This window comes from Ammospiza nelsoni, chromosome 15 (genome assembly GCF_027579445.1).
Source record: "Ammospiza nelsoni isolate bAmmNel1 chromosome 15, bAmmNel1.pri, whole genome shotgun sequence".
NCBI lineage: Eukaryota > Metazoa > Chordata > Aves > Passeriformes > Passerellidae > Ammospiza > Ammospiza nelsoni.
In genome coordinates this window covers 13279799-13299865 of record NC_080647.1, presented here as the reverse complement: position 1 = coordinate 13299865, position 20067 = coordinate 13279799, and the positions used below count along the sequence as shown (strand labels likewise).

Here is a 20067-nt window from a genome sequence, read left to right as displayed (position 1 = left end):
TGTAGTTTTGTCTAACTTGTCATTCCACAGATTTACATACAGAAAATTTCTGAAATATTTCTAATCCTACTCATGTGAAAGCAAATGAAAAAAAAATTAGTAAAATAAATTAGAATAGAATAAAATAACACCTGCTTTGAAAGGGACAGCTTGCAAATCTTTATTTACATTCTTTGTATTAAGGAATTAATCTTTTTGGCTGTTAACCATAAATGCAGTGGTTACTATTTTTAACTTTGTTACATTTTTATTCCTAGGTGTGCCAAAGAATCTGCACATAAGGACTTCAAAAAGGCAGTTGGAGCTTTTTCTGTAACATATGATTCTGAAAACCACCAGCTTATTATTTTGGTAAGTACAAATGTTTTACTGGAGCATTGGCAGTGGTTTGTTTCACGAGTCCATGTGTAAAGCACTGTTGTGTTTATTCCCAATGCAGTCGATCAACGACGTGACCACGAAGCGAGCCAACATGCTCATTGATATGCACTTTCGGAGTCTGCGCACCAAGCTATCCCTGATACTGAGAAATGAAGAAGCCAGCAAACAGCTGGAGGTATGTTGCTTGTCTTCCCTGAAGTAATTTGAGTGAAACAGATAATAAAAAAAATCCCTGATGTGTTTCTTAGCTGGTGGGACTTGCATTGAGGTGAAAGTATTGATGTATTGATAATAATCTGGGTGGTAAAAAAGGCAGGTGGAAGTGTCATCCAACAAAGATCTTTACAGTTACAAGGCCTGTTCTTTCAAAGACTCATCAGCAGGATTTTGTGGGGGATTGAATACAGCTATGTAGATACACATACATGTGTATTTCTTTCATATTTTGAAGCATAAAATAGCCATCATTGCACAAATAATGCCACATATTTGGTAGCTTTAAAAATAGATGGGAGTGAATATGTTATGATCCTGATAGGACTAGAACTGGATCTAGCAAAATAATACAGTGAAAATGAGATGAAGGGGGTGAAAACTGATGCTGGTAGAATGTATGAAGGGATAGGTTTGTCTATAGATAAAATGTTAGGAAATAATCTTACAGCAGATACAGCTTCTGATACTCCTGTGACTGGTGAGTGGGTGTTGACTGGCAAGAAGCTTGAGTCATCCTTGTCCATGGGTAAAAGAAAAAAAAAAAAAAAGAAAAGAGTAGGCAAGGAAATAAGAGGGTTTTTTTATACACCAGGATTAACATTTCTTCATGGTTTTTCTCCTATCTACAAATTAGAAAAAATAGCAATATTTATGAAAACTTTTTAGATTCACTGTCAAGAATCAGAGATACCACTTAAACTCCTGTAACTCAGTTTGACACAGGTGTATACCAGCAGTGTTTCTGCAGAGCCAGGTTTCATTCCCCTTTCCCAGGGGTTCCATCTGTTTGGAGTGGGATGTCATGTTCAGCCCTTGTGTGTCCAGTGGGCATACTCACTGTTACAAGAACTTCTCACTTCTGCTCTTCCCTCTTTTGTATCTTGATTTCTGTGTTTGAGAGCTGAAATCTAGGTTTGTTTGGGTTTTCATTTTTCTCAAGATGAGGGATGGACCAGTTTCTCCTCACTGGTGTTCCTTACTGAGCACCCCATTGTAGCTCTTCAGTAATCATTCTTCTTTATCCTCCAGAACTGACAGTTGTGTGGGCAGTTTACCTCTTGAAGTGCAAAGTATTATTTTGGAGGTGGGAAGAACAACAGCCTCTTTAGAGCTAATTCTCTTTACATGCCCCCACAAATACATGCACTAACAACTGTTGTCATTGATTCCTTTCCCAAACTAATCTTGGATTCTTCTTGTCATTGTAGCACTGAGTCTTTTTGCTGCTGTGAAAGTCTCAAACTTGATTTGGTTCTCACTGGAAAACCATTGTTGAACTTCAGTTTCTACCTAAGTACTTAAATAAAGGTTGTGAGATAAATATATACAGTTAAAATTTGTGTGACAGAAGTTGGCTGCTATTTTTCATTTTGGCATTTGTGTTTCTTGTAGTTAGAGTAAATATAAAATCAGTTTCATCCAAAGTTGAAAGGAAGAGCTTCAGATAATAAAAATCATACTCATGATTATTGTTGAGACACTGACATACCAACAGACTGCACATGTCCATCTGCAGAAAAAATATTTAGTGAACACTTTGGGCTTTACTGCATTACTAATAGCAGCTCACTGTTTTCATCAAGTAAACCTTTTTATGTGTCTCATAGTCACTGAGCTTTCAAAGTCTGCCCCTTCTTTTCTTCCAGCAGTTTTACCTATTTTGTTTCCTGAGTCATTATCGCTAGACCAGCTTCTTTTGTTCAGTGGAGTTTTTTTCTTCCTATTTGTTGCACCTTCTTTTTTGCATATTATCTTCTTGACTTGCATGGCTCTACTTCTCAAACATGGCTTTTAGAGCATCAAGTGGGTCTCATTTTGCTGACATTGAACTGCTAATTTGAAGTGTGCTTATGTATGTCTTGACAGTAGTTACAGCTTCAATTGCAATGCAGAAACATGGACAGGATTATATCTCTTGGCTTTTATCTTGTTTCTTCCTTGCAAAACACTCCTTCCTTAATAGATTATCACAGTTGGAAATTCTCTGTCTTCCCACAATGCATTAAACAATTGTTGCTTTCCTGTGTTCTGTTATGCTCATGCTTGTGAGTGCTCAGTATGACCCTTCTGTCTGGGTAGATGTGTGATTCCTGGCTGAAATTCTGAACGTATTTGTTCTCTGAATTCAAACACTTTTTGTGTTGTCATGCATAGGCACAGATTCTTCATTTTTTTAAAGTGCAGTAGATATCCACAGCTGCTCTGTTTTATATATAATTGTGTCAGTCATTGAGTTATTACAGTTTCACCCACCTGTTGAAATTGGTGCAGGTTTTTTCTTGGAGATTGTAAGGTTTGCTTTAATAATCACCACAGTTACTGTTTCACTACCTTATGAGTGCTGTCTTCCCTAGTAACACCTGATAGCTGTAGCTATTAAAGGGTAATTCAGAATGGAGGTGTCAACACAGCTAGAGGCCAGCCTTATGTTAACATTTAAAACATTTCTGAAGGAGACTCCTTGGTGGTTTTGAAGCTAAAATAAGAGCAGTAAAGGGATTGAGTAAATAAAAAGTAGGCTAAGCACCTGATTGAATAATAGGCTTGAAATTTATGTTGATTTCTCTCTCCAGTGTGCTGGAGAGACAATCAAAGGGAGCTGACATGAGATTTTTCTTCAGAGTTCTAGGCAACTTGCATCCCGGTTCCATGAACAGTTTGTAGTACGTGAAGACCTAATGGGTTTGGCCATTGGCACTCATGGTGCTAATATTCAGCAAGCCAGAAAAGTCCCTGGAGTGACTGCCATTGATCTTGATGAAGATACTTGTACATTCCATATTTATGGAGAGGTGAGTTCCCTTCTCTGTCGTTTCCGAAAATACCTGAAGGAAACAAGCGAACAAAAACCTTGGGGAAATGTGTCTTGTTTCTTACACTTCTTTCTATTGTAGGATCAAGATGCTGTGAAAAAGGCAAGAAGTTACCTTGAATTTGCTGAAGATGTCATACAAGTCCCAAGGAATTTAGTAGGTAAGTCATTTCTGGAGGCTGCCTGTGTGGAAGTAAGGAAAAATGCCTTCTGAGAACTGCACTGAACTGGAAGCAATGTGCTGATGCTCAAGTACAAGGTAGAATAATTTCTGGATTGAGCTAGAGAATTATTTACTTCCCCCAAACAAGTCCAGACAGTAGTTGAGCTATAGAAGAGATGAATCTGCAGTCTCCTATTTTCCAAGTATATTTTGAATAATTTCTTTGACTTATATTTGTCTTTTTTTCCCCCTGTCCTTTTAGAGATGTTTAGAAGCAGCACTGTGAGATGAACTAGGTATCAGTGATGAAGAAAATTTAAAATACTTCCATTGCCAAACAATTAAAAATGTCTTAAAAACGCAGCCCTTGTATATGTGGAGAAGTATTTGAATAAGCTTTTGATGCTATAGAGCAAAATAAAAATACATTATTTCATTCAGTAGATTAGAAAAGAGCAGAGAAGACATTTTATGGTAAAGCATAGCCCTGAAAGCAAATGCTTTAATAGGTTGTCAGGGAGTGTATGAAAGCTGGTGTTGAAGCAGTGTGAAATTCTGCAGCAGGACAAGTCCTAAGGAATGTGGCAGCTCAGCTCTGGAATTGATTAAAAACAGTTTTCCCTTCTTTATTCCCCCCTGTTTTTACTGGTGATAAGTGAAAATGATAAGCTGCCATCATTATTTTAATGTGAGGTCTTAAAGTCTGTTTCTCTTTAGAACTTAGCAATTATATTTCTTTGCCAGGTTTTCATTTCTACTCTTCTTGACAAGGATCCTTTAGAATATAACTTTGGCTTAACCCTATATTATGTCTGAAATAAGCTATGTTGAATAATTTGGCATTTAAAATTCCTAGTAATTTGCTTTAAAAATGCAGAAGGCTTTTTTAGATAGATGTATATACTGATACTTTTTCATCTAAAGAAAATGCAAACAAACCACCTTTTTCTATTTAATTATATTTTTAAAAATTCAAACTGAAAAAAAGTCAAACAAAGGAGAAACCCACCCAAGATGGTATTTATTTTTTAAAGTCTGTATGGACATTTTTATTTGAAAATATTTGTGTGTGTTGCCAAATCCTCACAAAAGCTTGGATTGGAGTAACTGATGTAAGTTGTGAAGGTTTTGAGTGATTTATTTTTTAAATCATTACCAAGGCTTTTTTACATTTATTAGTAAGGTGCTGTTCCATTTGCCAGTAATATATAATGAAATAAAGTATTCAGATAAAGTACTCAGAAATAGTTTTTGATAATCAAAACAGCCTTTGTCATTGAGGAGGAACTTACTGGGCATATTTTGTCATGTTTTCTGCAAATATTCATGTCAGACAAGTTGAAACACAAAAATGAAACTTTATTTAGCTTTGAATGATAGGAGCAATAGGAGTCTCTTGTAACTAAAAGTGGTATTTAAATTCTTCTTCATGGATTAATTATATCAGTCAAACAGTAGCTCTTATGCACTTGGGGTTTTTACCTCTAATTTAGTGATGTGCCAATGAAAAACGATCATGTCTTAAGACATGTTCAACAGTTTGTTAAATAAAAATACTTTTTTTGTTCCATCCAGAAAACATGTTTGACATCACTCTTTAAAGCTTTTCTTGAAAGCTGTGATTGAAGGATGTGTCTTCCCTCATCACAGCCCAGGCAGCTTCGTTTTCCTGCCAGTTTGCAGCACGTTGTTTTGCTGAGATGGGAGAGAGCTAAATTTTCATTTTCCTTGTCTCACAGTAGAATGTCTGCTTCAGAAGATACATGTCTGCATTACTGGCATTGGAGTATAATTTATTTCCATTTTTATCCTGGAATTTTTAGTGAATTATAAACTACTGGCAAAAATGTCTGAAAACCTCAGTTTTAGAGAATTTTACATCTGCCTCAGACCGTATCTTTGGTAGTGTTTGATCAACTAAGATTTTGTAAATGAACTAAGTTTTGCTTACACAAGGAGTAGTTCCAGCAGATGTTAAGGCACTGTAAAATGATTTTTGTTTGTTTTGATTGGCTATTTTAAATGCAAACAGAAATATTTGTAATTTTTGAAGTTATTTTAAACCTACCAAAGCAAAGCCAAATAAGCATTCAAGGTATCAAGTATTTCTGTAATCAATATGTTTTATAAGTTACCACCACAAGCTTATGTGAACATTTTAGTTTGTGGCTTATTAGCTAAATCTTTGTTGTAGAGGATCAAGTTCTTGCACTGGCACTTAAATAGTCCTGTCTAATTAGAGTATAGCAATACTCTCAGGTTGAATGTTCTGTATGTTCTTTCTGTAGGAAAAGTAATAGGAAAAAATGGAAAACTGATTCAGGAGATAGTGGACAAATCTGGCGTTGTAAGAGTGAGAATTGAGGCTGAAAATGATAAAAATATTCCACAAGAAGAGGTATGTTTTCAGTTAATTTAATTTTTCTTTTTGTTAATTGGTTATATTCTACCCAATTATCAAGTAATTTCTTCCTTCTATCTTTGTAGTTGTAAGATAAGTGATTAATGTGTTTTCTCATGGATTCTATCTTTTTCTATTAATGCTGAGGAATAAAAATTTGGAATATAATTTTTTATATAAATTTGGCTTCTCTGTTTTAGAAAAAAGCTTTGTGAAATTTATTGGTGGTGCACCTTCTTAGAGATTTCATGTGGTTCCTGTTAGAAGCAATGACATTTCCCAGCATGTGCTATAAATCCATATATATGAAACTTACTGATTTCATTCATCAATCTTCTTTGAGTTTGATTTCTTAGCTTTTTACCTGGTTTAATTTTTCATTGCAATTTTTTTCTGTTGAAATGAAAAACTTGTGCCTTATGTTAAATCTCTGCTTTTAAAAAATACTACCTAGGTTCACAAGAGCCTGTAAATTATAACCTAAAGAAAAAACAAGCATGAACACTTTGAAAGCCCAGGTTTGCACAGGAGGGCTGGCAGCCTTGCAGAGGGCCTGAATGAAGTCTCAAACATTGTCATTTGAGGCACTTCTGTGTAGGGCTGCATTGAGGGGCAAGGTTGTGGTATGCAAAAAATCTTACAGCATGAAGGTCTTGACATCTCAATGCAAAAAGACTCCCTGCAGTTCCAGGTGTGAAATGTGCTTAAAGAAAACTGAACTGCCTTTCATTTACCTCAGAATCCAAATATGTACCAGCTAAGAACCTTTGCACTTTGGATAAGCTATGAAATGTGGTTTCTTATATTCTTGCTTGAGTAGTTATTTCCTCTGCTGTTTTATCGCTGTAGGACTTAGTGGAAATCCACAATCCAATTTCCATCTTTCTATACAGAGTGGCTAGGCAATTACTAAGGGTTTTTTTTACTATTCTACTAGTTTTACATCTGTCTGAAAAGGTAAATGGTCAATATTTAGACTTAAAGGTTTCACTGGTCAGTCGTATTTAATTTCTAAAGAAAAATTCCTGCAGCATAAAATGGGATTAGTTTAATAAGCAAGAGGGTGCTGCTATTGCTGCAGGCTAGAGAATCACAGAAGGGTAAAAGAGCCAGGACTCATGGCTGCAGAGAGTATGTCTGGCTTTTTTATTTTTTTAATTCTGATTTGAAAAAGCTGATTTGCTTACATTTTTCTGTCCAAAATGCAGCTTTGAAGGATTATCTTGAAAGGTCTTTTTTACCTGTCAAGCTCTGCATTCATACTTCTGTTTTACCTGTAATGACATTACTAACACTGGCATTGCTTGCACTGCTTCATGTGTTAGTTGTGTCATCTCAGAAACCTGGATCAGACTTGAACAGGTAAGAGTTGGTACTTGTAAATTGAATGCAGCTTTATTTCAACTATAAAATCCAAATAATCTTTCCATATGTAAATTTGGATATTGCAGCCCTTCTTCTTGTAGTAGAACAGTAGTTCAATTAAATTTTAATACAGCACTTGGTTCTTTTTATGTGACTGAAATGTTAGAATACTGCCCATTAGTTTGAAGTGCAGTTTTATACATCCCATTATTTTATAACAGGCTATCTTCAGGCTTTTCATATTTTAAAATGAGATAGGTACTGTTTGTTACAGTAATGTATATTACTTTTATCTCTGTATTTAGTATGCACGTGAGGGCTGCTCAGTTTCCCCCACTGCAGCCAAGTTGAACATAGGTACTTTTGCTTTGAAGACAAAAATAAGGCTCAATAAATAAGCACTTTGCTGCTTTTGTATGGCTGAAATTGCTTGACATGGTTACCAGCTCATATTCTTAATAGCTGGCATTGTCATACCTTGAATGCACTGCCAGAAGCAACAGAAGCAGTTTCCTTAAATGCCCTCTTAAATCATTTGTCTTGTCATCATTTAATAATTGATACTGTGAGCTAGTTAGTGCCAGTTTAGTAGAAATTTCACTGCTCTTTATCAGGTTGTATAAAATATTTATGAAACTTAAAATACCCCAGATAATAAAACATTTCTGTCAACAATGCCTGTGGCTGAAGAATTTTTAATGCTTATGAAAGTCAGTGTTAATGTTGAGGTTCCTTAGGACTAGAGGACTGTGTATATATTATTTTTCCTGGTTACTTAATGTAGATGTGTAAGGTCTAATGTAAGGGGTTTGCCTGTAAAAGAAAGGGATGGGGGAAGAAAACCAAACACAAGCCTAAAAGGGGAGACAAATTATAGACTGGCCACTCCTGGGCAATCTCAGCACAGTGTGCTTTTAATTTTTAAGACATTAGTGTCTTACATGATTTCACTTCTGCAGCCAACCTTCCTTTGGAATGCAGTTCTGTAAAGGGTGTGTGTACAGTGAAAATGAAAGGCTTCTGTAGAGGTAATGATGAGATAGCAGAACAATCTTTGAGATAATCAGCAGGTGTGCCAGGCTCTGCTCTGCAGTGGCATGGGCTTCAGCAGCTGAGTGTTGGAGATGCTCAGCTTAACCTCTGCAGTCCACAGTGAAGCTTCTCCTGCCCAGGTGCTGCAGCTGCTGGAACAGTCAGGTTCACTTCTTGGGCCTGGGTGGGCTGCACTCACACCTCTGAAATGCTGCAGGGACCTGGCTGAGTGTCAGAAGTTTTGGTGTAGAAATTGTCCTTCTATTGCTAAGGTTTACTTTGTTTTCCACACTCAGTGGAACCTTCTAGACAGTTTTTGTTTTCACCTGCTTTGGCTACCTAAGTTAATCTTTAGGTATTTTGTCTCTCAGTGTCATAATTTCAGACTTTAGAATTTCCAGATTTATATTTTCCATGTGTTTATTGAATCACTTCACATGCTTGAAAGCTAGAAGAACTGTAAGTTAGAAATCCTCACCTGAAGTACTAACTCTTCCTTGAATATTTTTTGGCGCTTTTTTTACAGCTGTACAGATCTTCAAGAAGGATCAGGTTTTGTTTTGTGACAGAATGTTAATTTGATTTACTTTTTTAAAATATCAAAGGTAGACCAAAAGGAGCTGTTGTGAGAGAATGGATGCAGTCAGCAAAGGTGGTATTAGCTTGAAGGGGGAAAACAGTGTTCTAAATTGACTCTTTTTCACTTGTTCAGAAAAATAAATATTGACATTGTGATGCAAATGATGTAAATCAGCCTATTGAAAAAAAACTCTTTGCAAAAAGGGAATTAGAGTACATGGTGTAGTCAATATCAGAATTAAAATAGACTGTTTCTCACTTTTTCGTTTTTGCTTATTCATGGTGTAAGAATTGTTTTCAGGTTTTACAGTAGTTTGAATTCATTACCTAATTCAGGATTCAATACCTTATCAATAACCAAAGCCAATTGTTTCTGTGTTTTAGGGCATGGTACCATTTGTGTTTGTAGGAACCAAGGATAGCATCACTAATGCAACTGTTCTTCTGGATTATCATCTTAATTATTTAAAGGTGAGGATAATGATGCTGCTTTACCACTGATTTTTTTTCTATCAATACTTAGGGTGGTAACAGTGTGATGATGATAAACTGTTCAGATCCTGAGACTGTTGAACAATTAGTATTATAAAAGGTTTTCTGTCTGAAAATGAAATGTTTTTAAAAGAATAATTTGACAAGAATAGGATGACAACATCTTTCAGGATGCACATTACAAAAGAGTAAGAAAATTAAAAAATCTGTCAAAATGTGCTGCCAGCTTTATATATGAGAGAGTAGCCAATCCTTCATGCAGCTGCAGAGCAAACGGCCTTCCATGCAGAATCTTGTACAGAGTGGACATTTGTTTTAATGCAAAAATGCTAAACTACTTTTTCTGTAATGAATTGACATTTCATACCTGATTATGTTTTGTAGGCAACTCAGCTTTATATGTTGTGTTTGCCTCTTGGCTCCATAACTTCCTCAGTAGTCTGTGATGAGTGGTCTGTTGTATAGGGAGCAAAAAATATCCCATATTGTTGCTTAGAGTTACTTTTGCCTGTGGTGGTTGTGGCCAGGTGCCCAATGGCAGGGCCAGATGTAACAGGAGGGACAGCTTTGAGTTCATTTAATTAAATAAACTCTTGCATCTGTTTTGAAGCCTTCAGATCATTCATGGTTTATGTCCAGTCAGTGCAGTAGCCATCAGTGAATGTTTTAGAATGCTAAAATTTCTATACATTGTTAAACTTTTCAATACAGGTAATCAAAGAAGTCAGGAGAAGAAACAACTTTTGTTTTCTTACCAACTCAGTCACTTTTACCTTTTAATTCTGCTTTTGTCAGTGTTTTGGAGCAGAGGTACAACAGCTCTGCAGGTGTCACAAGACAGAGGCAGAGAAGAACCAGATGAAAACTAATACTAAAAATCAAGTTCATTTCTTGGATGCTTGCTATGCTTTGAAAAGATATTTCTGGTTTAAACTTCTTTGGCTGCCTAAAGTGCATACTTGCACGTGAGTCAGTACTTGAATGGGCACTGACATGGTAGTGGGAAGTGTTTAATAGCTCAGCAGTTTTGTTTTAAATTGATCAGTTCATCATGAGCTATGGTCACTTTGTCTTAGTGCTCTTAAACCTTCCTGAACCAAAGGTCACAAGTAAGTGTTCATCAGTCTGTGATAACTACTGGATAGATTCTTCCCATCCCATTAAACATAAACACAGAAAATGTTGTTATCTTAGTGGCCTGTTGCCTTATGATTCAGAATAATGTCCTCCAGTTCACTGACAAGTGGGACAGACCTGTTCCTCTAAGATTTTCATGTTTTTATGCCTCCAGGCAAAGATTATTAAGGAAACTTTTTGTAAAAGATACATAATAGTGCATCACCATCAAATGTACTGTATCAGCTCAGAGTCATGGTTTTCTTGGTCTGTAAAAAGAAGAAAGCAGACTTGGCTGGAATGACTAGTGAATTTTCAGAATCTTGAGAGGACTGACTTAGACCAGGATTCAGAGCCTCAGACTGCAGGAAGGTGAACTTTGGCCTGTTCAGGGATCTGCTTGGAAGAATCCCATAGGATAGATTCCTGGAAGGAAAACAGGTTTAGAAGAGCAGCTCTTAAAGCATCACCTCTGAGCTCAAGAATAGTCCATCTTGATATGCAGGTGTTCACACAAAAGTAACAGTAGGGTTGCAGGGATCAGCAAGAAACCTGTGACTAAATTAATATAGGAAAACCAAGGATACCAGGAGTAAAGTCAGGACAGGTGAATCAAATGGACACAATGTGTGTGGGCAGGGATGAGTTTGGAAAGCTGAAGTCCGTCAGGAGTTGAATATGGCAAGGGCTGTGAAGGGGAACAGGGGGAGCTGCTGCAGAGATATTGGCAGCAAAAGGAATATCAAAGAAAATACAGGCCTGCTGCTGGATGGAGATGGGAACTTGCTCACAAACAGGAAGGATGAGATGCTGAATGTCATCCTCAGTTTTGGGGGTTTTTTTTATTTATAAGTTTCATCCTAAGGAACATCAGCCCCTAATACCAATGGGAGAGTCAGGAGCAAGAAGTCTTAGTCTTCCTAAAGGAAGGTTGAGTTAGGGAATATCTTAAGGGGGAGAGAAGAGCCATACACCAAGTCACTGATGGAGTGCATTCCTGAGTACCAGAGCATCTTAACAAAGTCCTGGCTGGGCTAGGTGACCTGCAGAGAATACAGTGTCAGAATGAAACTTCTATCAATAGATTTCTCCCTAATTAAAGAAAAAGGAGATTGCCGCTCTGATGTGAGCTAGGTAATATCTGAAACTAGCAAAGGTACTTCATGAATATGTGTTGCTGTATCTCTTTTACCCAGTTGTATGTGGGAAGGGTGCTGTGTGCTGATGCTTCTGTGTCTGAGTTACAGCACTTTTCTCTCTATGCTTTTATGCTTCCTCATACTGTTCATTATCATTGTGTAGGGTTTAACAGCAGAGTGCCTTTTAAGGAACAATACTGTTACATCAGAATTGTTTAATAACTGGTGTTATGTGCAGCAGTGTAAAGAGCTTGTGTTCTGATCTGAATGCTTTTTCTTGATACAAACCTAAACTTGTCAACTGTGCCACTGTAAGAATTGTGTTGGTAGCACGTGGACTTGAACATTTGAAAGCCTTTCTGTTAGGCAAGTTATTCTCAAAGCTGATTTACTGTTTGAGTATTAATCAGTTGTAATATTTCAGTGGTTTTTCTCTCTGAGACCCGTGTGTGTGCACGTGCAGATGGTTACATAGTGGTGGTCCATGACTTGCTGGTTGTGTTTGCACAGGAGGTGGACCAGCTGCGTTTGGAACGATTGCAGATTGATGAGCAACTGCGCCAGATCGGAGCCACTTCGCGGCCCCCCTCGAACCGCCCGGACAAGGACAAAGGGTACATGACGGACGACGGGCCCGGCCTCGGCCGCGGCAGCCGCCCCTACCGGAACCGCGGCCACAGCCGGCGTGGGCCAGGCTACGCTTCAGGTAGGTGCCTCCAGGGACACCTGCACTGCTCAGGGAGGCCTCCTGCTTTTGTGACTGCTTGGAAAAGACTGGACTTAGAGCCGTTTACAATGCAGTTACTATTGAGTGTTAATATTTGAAGATGATACAGAGCTTTATGCTGTAAGAAAGTACTTCCAAGTGTAGTGCTTTCCTGTAATCTACACTGATTTCCATGCAGTTCCTGCTTCTTACAGCATGCTTCTGTCTCCTACATTATGGAGCATAACTAGTTATTCCCTAACTCCTTAGGGCAAGGATTGTTGTTTTAGCTATATTTTGAACAATTCCTGACCATTAAGTCTCAGTTTTCATTTAAGCCTGCGTGGGTCTATCCTAATATAAATATTTATAGGTGAAAATACTGTGTAGCTCAATTTACATGAAAGCTACTTTCTTCATAATAAATTGAACTTTTATGTTTTAATAGAAGACCATACTCACCAAAATAATGTGTTACTCTTTGAAACCTTGGATAATGCATTAATGAATAGTTTTCCAGATCGTGCTTCTTCAGAGCAATCTATTACTTCATTATCCATAATGTAGGTCAGCTGGTGTTTGTCCTGACTGAAAGGCCTGTAGTGTGAACTTTGTAAGAAAATCATAGCTTACGTTCTGCATATACAAAATTAATGTTTTTGTGATGTTTACTATTTTTAGAAGATGTGAACTCACTTTGCTAATAATATGGGTTATGGGGGGAAAAAATGGGGAAAGGACCAGCTTTTGTCAATAAAGGTGATCTGTTAATTGGAAAAATTACAATGGCCATTTATTTGAATTGATACATTTCTAGCATTTTGACTTTGTTCTCTTCTTTTGTAGTCTGTTTACAGGCTGTTTCATGATGAAATTTTTTTCTTTTCATAGATGAATTGCAGTGGTGAGAGGAGACAGGACAAGTTACATTCACAACTTTCAGTTGTAGAAATACGAAGGAGTCTAGTCTATTACACTTATGTCTTATTAGACGTCTATTACATTTTGTAGTATGTTCAGTAATCTATTGATATACTGATAAGACCAATTTTAAGCATGTGACACACTTAATTATTTAGCCTTAAACACACAACTAATTTTTATTAGTCTGTCTTGAATTTTGAAGAAGTAATATATATTGTGTACTTTTCTGTATTATGTATGTTATAGAGGCAAAAACATCCCAAAACTGTCCATTAACAAAAAAGAAAGAATTTAAATATATACATTTTGCATTCTACTATAGTAATTCCATGCTAAGCTACACTGGCGTGTTTGGATTTTTTTCATCCTCTTGATAGGAACTAATTCTGAAGCATCAAATGCTTCTGAAACAGAGTCTGATCACAGAGACGAGCTGAGCGATTGGTCGGCGGCCCCGGCGGAGGAGGAGCGGGACAATTACCTGCGCCGGGGGGACGGGCGGAGGCGCGGCGGCGGCGCCCGAGGCCAGGGCGGGCGGGGCCGCGGAGGATTCAAAGGTAAAGCAGAGACTCCCTTTGGAAGCGGCTGTCAGTGAGCGAATCCTAAAGCAAACTCCCTTCTGCCGGCTGCTCCTTTCCTCATCCTCCAAACTCCCCATCTGCTGGCCTCTCCTGACTTTGTCAGTCTTTTAAATGGAGTGTTTTGTTTCAGATGTGTCGAGCATTGAGCAGAGTGGTATAATTCTTTTTGACCTGCTTTAGTTTTGGGGGGGTTTTCGCTATATTTGTTTTCCTAAAATGCCTCTTGGCTCAAGTTTGTCTATCACACATCAACATCAAGGAATCAAATTCTAGTTTGTATGTAGATACAGAAAAATCTTTTAAAATCTGTTTTACTCATTCAGCTGTCCATATTCACATCTTCTTATATTTGATTTTCTTGGAACAGGATAACATTGTAATTTAGGTGTTCAATGGAAAGGACCAGGCAAAAGTAACATGGGAGAACTTTAAAAAGCTAAATATATATACAAGAACATATGATGTTCCATTATATTTATTGGTTAAAATACTTTATTCTGCAGCTCTGCTTATTTCTTGATTATTTTTTTTTTCAAAATATGGGTGCTGCATAATAAAGACAGTAATGTATAATTTAGGAAGCTTATAAGCCATTAAAAAATGAGAAGGTATTAAGCACTGCTGATTGTGTACCTCTCTTCTGTGGTTAATCATTTTGAGAAGTGTTCTTTTTCCAGTCACTAGTCAGTGTTTTTTAAACTGTAGTGATTTAAAACACTGAGGTTTTGTCTGCATCATCACCTGAGAACATTTTCTTTAGTGATTCCTGGCCCATAGTTTAAGAGCTGTTAAATGTTAGTAATAATATGTGTTCGTGAGCCAGAAAATTCTGAATTGCCTCCTGTGCTTGTGTAAAATTTAAGTGGCAGAAGATGATGTCTGTGTTGAACAACTTGGTGGATGAATTCTCCTTCCAGGCAATGACGAACAGTCGCGAACAGACAACCGTCAGCGCAACTCAAGAGAGGCGAAAGGGAGGACAGCGGACGGGTCTCTTGAGGTAACCCTGCTCATGTGGGAAGTCTGTACTCTTAAAATTGCATTGTGTCCTATAGTAACAGTAGAGTCTTCTGTTGTGCGTTGTGAGTGATACTGTAGCCTTGTGATTCCATATTCTTTGACTCCCTAATCACATCTACAAAAGTTGTGTTACAAAATTATGCAGATGCTCAGGACTCTAAATATATCAAGCTGTGTAAAGATGCAATTTTGTAATGCTGTTGAGCTCTGTCTGATAAAAAACTGATGACAAGTCCCAAGGATGTACTAACCAGCTTGATTTCAGTCTCTGTTCTTACTAGTGCTTTGATTTTAGCTTTTATTTCTTGCTGTGTTTTTGTCTATTTTCTGTGTACCTGAGGGAAGAAAATGCTTAACATATATAAAGAGTGTGTGTTGTAGCCAGAATCCTCAGAGTAAGAAAGATTAAACTTCAGAAACAACCTCCACTACTAAATGAAACATTTGTAATTGAAGGCTATTCAGTCTAGAAAGTAAGTTTCAAATTCACATCAAGAAACTTTTCAAGCAACAGGTTTGAAATATCTTGTAACCTTTAAATATTTTAAAGCTTTTTATAAAGATATTTCCACATTTTTTCAAATGCTTTGTTTCATAAAGTTATCAAGGTGATACCTTATGTATATATGTTAAGTTTCCCCACATGGAAACTGTCCTTGCTGTAAGTGGTAGCTTGCAAACCTTCCACCATCTCTTACTGCATAGGATGAGTTAAGTTGGGAGGAAGAAACACAGAAGTGCTGCAAGCTGCTGCCTCTGTGTGGTGGTACCAGGAGTCAGGGTTCCAAAGGGGCATCAGGGTGACTCTTGGCTTGGTTTTTGGAAAACCTGGTTAAGAAAGGGAAAAAACTGAATAAGTGACCAGTGCTTAGTTTTTGAAATGGGAGTGCTGAACTTAAAGGTGTAGTAATTGAATAGGGATATGAAATGCAAGTAATTGACTTTGCAAAACAAAAAATAAATAATGGCCGTGTGAGTTTTATAATTAATTAGTAATTACCTTACCAAGTTTGAAGTAGGCAGTGAGAAAATGTGGTGCTGAAAAAAAATACATAAGGCACTTAAATCATGGGGGCTTTTATCTATTGCCCCAAGATTTGGATGCAGTAACATGTTACAAGAAAATAAGGACTTGCATGTTGTTCAGATTTGGCTGAGCAAGTTGCAAAATTCATGTTACATGTAAAGGAATAAGCATTTGCCTCCTTTGCAAGCATAAAAATACGCTTTCAACATGCTCTCTTGAAATTTTTTATGACCACTTAAAAAGACTGCAGAAGTTTTTTGGGTGTATTAAATTGATCTTTTTTTTTCAGATTCAAAAAGGTCTGAGTAGAATCTGAGATTCAGAGATGCTGCTATGAAATGACTCTGTGTCATTTGGGGGCTTTTTGCTTATAAAGAGTAGGAAATCAAATTACTAGAAGTTGAAATAATGTTTCAAGGATCCATCGGACATTAATTCAACTCTTTTGTGCACAAACAAACTGTAACTTTTTCTCTTAGCTCCAAATGCTAGGTAGATGGCAGAGGATTTTTTGGCTCACAGGTATGTGGCATTTTTTGAACAGAAAAGAATTTTCACCCTCCCCTGCAGCTGGATACATTTAACAAAGCCATGAGGGGCTGGCACTATTTGCTGCTCCGAGAGCGCCCAGGGGTGGAGGAAAGGAGGAGAATGCTTTGTATAACTGTAAATTGTTCCAGATCAGAACTGACTGCAATAATGAAAGGAGTGTCCACACTCAAACCTTACAGAATACCTCGAGCGAAGGCAGCCGGCTGCGCACGGGCAAGGAGCGGAACCCCAAGAAGGAGAAGACGGACAGCGCGGACGCTCAGCAGCCGCTGGTCAACGGAGTCCCCTAAACTGCATAACTCTGAAGTCATACTTCCTATACTGTTTCAGTAATTCCTATTCCATGTTAGAGAAACTTGTTAGGCCAAAGACAAAATAGTAGGCAAGATGGCGCAGGGCATGAAATGAACATATGTTCTCTGTTAGCCTTTTTTAACATCAACAGTATGCAGTTGTTTTCAGAATAAGAAGTTATTCAAATATTTGCATAAAAATACCTGAACTTCTGAAAATCGCTTCCAAGTACATATTGCAGTTCAAAAGATGAAAGGTTCTTTTTTGTTTGTTTTAAAAATACTGAGCTGTGCATTGGTAAACTTTCTGTTCAGTTGTACCATTTTAACACATCGGGTCAAATTCACTGCTCAATTTCAATTTTCAGAATAAATAGTGTTTGCAGTAATCAAATTGGCTTCTGTTTTCAATCTAACTTACCAGTTCTTCATGAAATGCTATGTCGTTTTATGTCCTGTGTCAGTTCACATTCTGGTCCACCTTTTTCAATATTTTGGTGGACCCTGAAATCTGTGTGATGTAACAATTGTCATTTTCATTAGCAAAAAAGTTGTATGATCTGTGCCTTTTTTATATCTTGGCAGGTAGGAATATTATATTTGGATGCAGAAATCAGGGAAGATGAGTTGGTAACACTAAATGTAAAATATATGTAGCAATCCTTGTCAGACGTTAGTACTTTATAGACAAGTGCATGCTTTCCATAATTTTTTCCTTACATAAACATTCAGTTAGGCAGTTATAAGAATAGGAAATTTATTTTGCACTGAAGATTTGGCAAATAGTGTTATTGAAAAAGGGGTGTAATTTTTTTTCTTTGTAGGCAGTACAGAAGCTTTTTTTTTAAAAAAAAAAAAAAACTAAAAAAAAAAAAATCTTTCCATTGTGGAAAACTAAAAAACTCATTGTTACTGAGGGAACAAGTGTAACATGTTCACAAGCTAGTAGTGGGTGCCTGCTGTTTGGCCAGATGACCAGCCTAAAGCATTGATGGTTTTCATCCTCCCAAACTTTTTGAATTGCTTATTTTAATTTGGGGGCTATTTCAGGAGAGGTAAGAAGAAAGTCACCACATTATGCCCTGGCAACTACAGATACAGTAGTTGAAATATTGAAGGTAAAATAAAAGTTCTTCATATTTTGAGCTGCAGGGTCCTAATTACCAGCCAATATGAAGGTGTCACAGAATTTGATGCAAAGTACAGCTGTACACCAGGGAAGGGGGGGAAGTGGTGGGAGGAGCTGTGCTTTCTTTCATTTCTGATCACACGTTAAACTTACTGGGCACAACTGCATAGAGACCTTCATTTTAGTCCATTTTTGTTCAGATTACTCCAGAAGGAGAGCCACTGTTTATGTACAGAATTGTACAAACTTGACCTTGCCTCTGATGTATTTTGTGAGTTTTGTTTCTTTGCTTTCTTCATTCTTTTTTTTCCTTGCATACAGGTGAGCATACTAAAACTGGCAACGAACTGCACATGATTTAACAAATATAAAAATGTCTTAAAAAGTATTGCCAAACATTAATGTTGATTTCTAGTTATTTATTTTGGGAATGTATAGTATTTGAAAACAGAAATTGGTACCTTGCACACATCATCTGTAAGCTGTTTGGTTTAAAATACTGTAGATAATTAACCAAGGTAGACTGACCTTGTAATGTAACTGCTCTTGGGCAATATTCTCTGTACATATTAGCTACAACAGATTGGATTTTATGTTGACATTTGTTTGGTTATAGTGCAATATATTTTGTATGCAAGCAGTTTCAATAAAGTTTGATCTTCCTCTGCTAACTGATGTTGATGCAATCCTTATGAATGATTGCTTTAAAAAATCTCAACTGACAGAAAGTAGGAAGTATTTCTTTGTTTAGACTTTAACTTGTAGCCATTGTTTATTTACACATTTTAGAAAAATCTCAGATACTACCAGATTTCAAAAATACAGCACAAAATGCTCAAGAAGACACAGTCTCCTCATGGAATGGTACAGTACCTGTTGAGTGGTCACACTTCATGCACTCATTTCTCACATTCAGTGGTTGAGTTCACTAAGGTGCTAACCCAGGTAAATGTGAAATTCCTAAACCACAGTCTGACTAATTGGCTGCATTCCATTTCCACGTGGGTTTTGGGGTTATGGCCTTTTTCAGTATTTGTGTACTTCACATACATCCCTTTCAGTTCCTATTCCAGTGATTGAAAATGTTATTAAATTTCAACAAATTAACCTGTGAATCTAAATGTACACATTTATTTTGAAAAGTCATGTTGTTACAAAACTTGAAAGTGCAGCAATTGTCTGATGCTTGAGTTCAGGTCTGTCCTATTGGTAACTATTATAAAGTACGGTCTAATGAATGAAAATTATTTTTAAAATAAAGTTCTTTGAAAGAGTGAGAGGTATTTGTGAATCATGCCACAGTCTGAATTCAGGAAGGTTGAGCTCAAAGCTTATGAATTAAGAAATGCTTAAAAAAATAGAAAATTTGTGTTTCTGTTGTTTACCAAATGCATTTTTGTTACTGATGGGTGGGGAGTTAAGATATTCACAGTTGTTATTAAAACTTTGTCAAGGAAAAAATCTCTTTATTCAGCTTTTTTTTAAGCAGATAAAAATCTTTATATGAGCACTCATGAGTTCAAGAAGATAGGTTTAGTTTCATAAATACAGGAGTTATTTGGATCAGTTGCTGAGGAGCTTTTTCAGCCCTTCTTTGTCCCTAATATCAAATATTGTGTACCATGTTCAGGAAGGACATTGAGTGCTGTGAGTATGGGACTGAGTGTAGACCTTGCTTCTTCCTACAAGCACTTACTGTGAAAGGCAGCTTATTTTCCTGAACTGCCGTATGTTTCCCTGCAAAACCCTTCAATATTGAATATTAAAAGGAAAAATTTTAGTTTCCAGTGAATATTCCTCAGTCATTTCAGGAGACCTGCTGTACAGTTGGCTAAGTTCTCTGCTATTCTGCAAGAGAAGATGGGTATCAAATATTTTTATCCTGTGTATTGTTAAAGGTTTTTTCTATTTCCAGAAGCAGCAAGACTTGCAGTGGAATACCTGTGTTAAGGGGTGGGAGAGATGTGTTGCTGGTTCTGGTAGCTACTTAAAAGAATCTTTTAAAAAGTGACAAGGCTGAGCTTGTTTTTTCCACAGTAGTGTGTACTAAGCTTATTCATCATTCACTTGAACTTAACAGATTTTTATCCTAAAAGATGCCAGTCAAAGAGTCTTTTCCAGACATTCACACCCATGAAA

The 20067-nt window shown here is 37.0% G+C and overlaps 1 protein-coding gene across 3 annotated transcripts in view; it reads left to right on the top strand.

Annotated features, from left to right (window-relative positions):
* Positions 1 to 18599, top strand: part of FMR1 (fragile X messenger ribonucleoprotein 1) — a 30288-nt gene extending 11689 nt beyond the window's left edge. The window contains exons 6-15 of one of the 3 annotated variants that reach the window (XM_059482768.1): positions 258 to 351; positions 440 to 556; positions 3219 to 3389; positions 3492 to 3570; positions 5861 to 5970; positions 9334 to 9420; positions 12207 to 12402; positions 13740 to 13883; positions 14825 to 14907; positions 16635 to 18599. In XM_059482768.1, the coding sequence (XP_059338751.1) occupies positions 258 to 351; positions 440 to 556; positions 3219 to 3389; positions 3492 to 3570; positions 5861 to 5970; positions 9334 to 9420; positions 12207 to 12402; positions 13740 to 13883; positions 14825 to 14907; positions 16635 to 16796 (1243 nt within the window). In that variant the 3' untranslated portion in view covers positions 16797 to 18599. Of the gene's footprint in view, positions 1 to 257; positions 352 to 439; positions 557 to 3218; positions 3390 to 3491; positions 3571 to 5860; positions 5971 to 9333; positions 9421 to 12206; positions 12403 to 13703; positions 13884 to 14824; positions 14908 to 16634 lie in introns of all 3 variants that reach the window. The other 2 variants (XM_059482767.1, XM_059482769.1) reach the window with 2 other exon arrangements.
* Positions 18600 to 20067: the final 1468 nt, after the last annotated feature.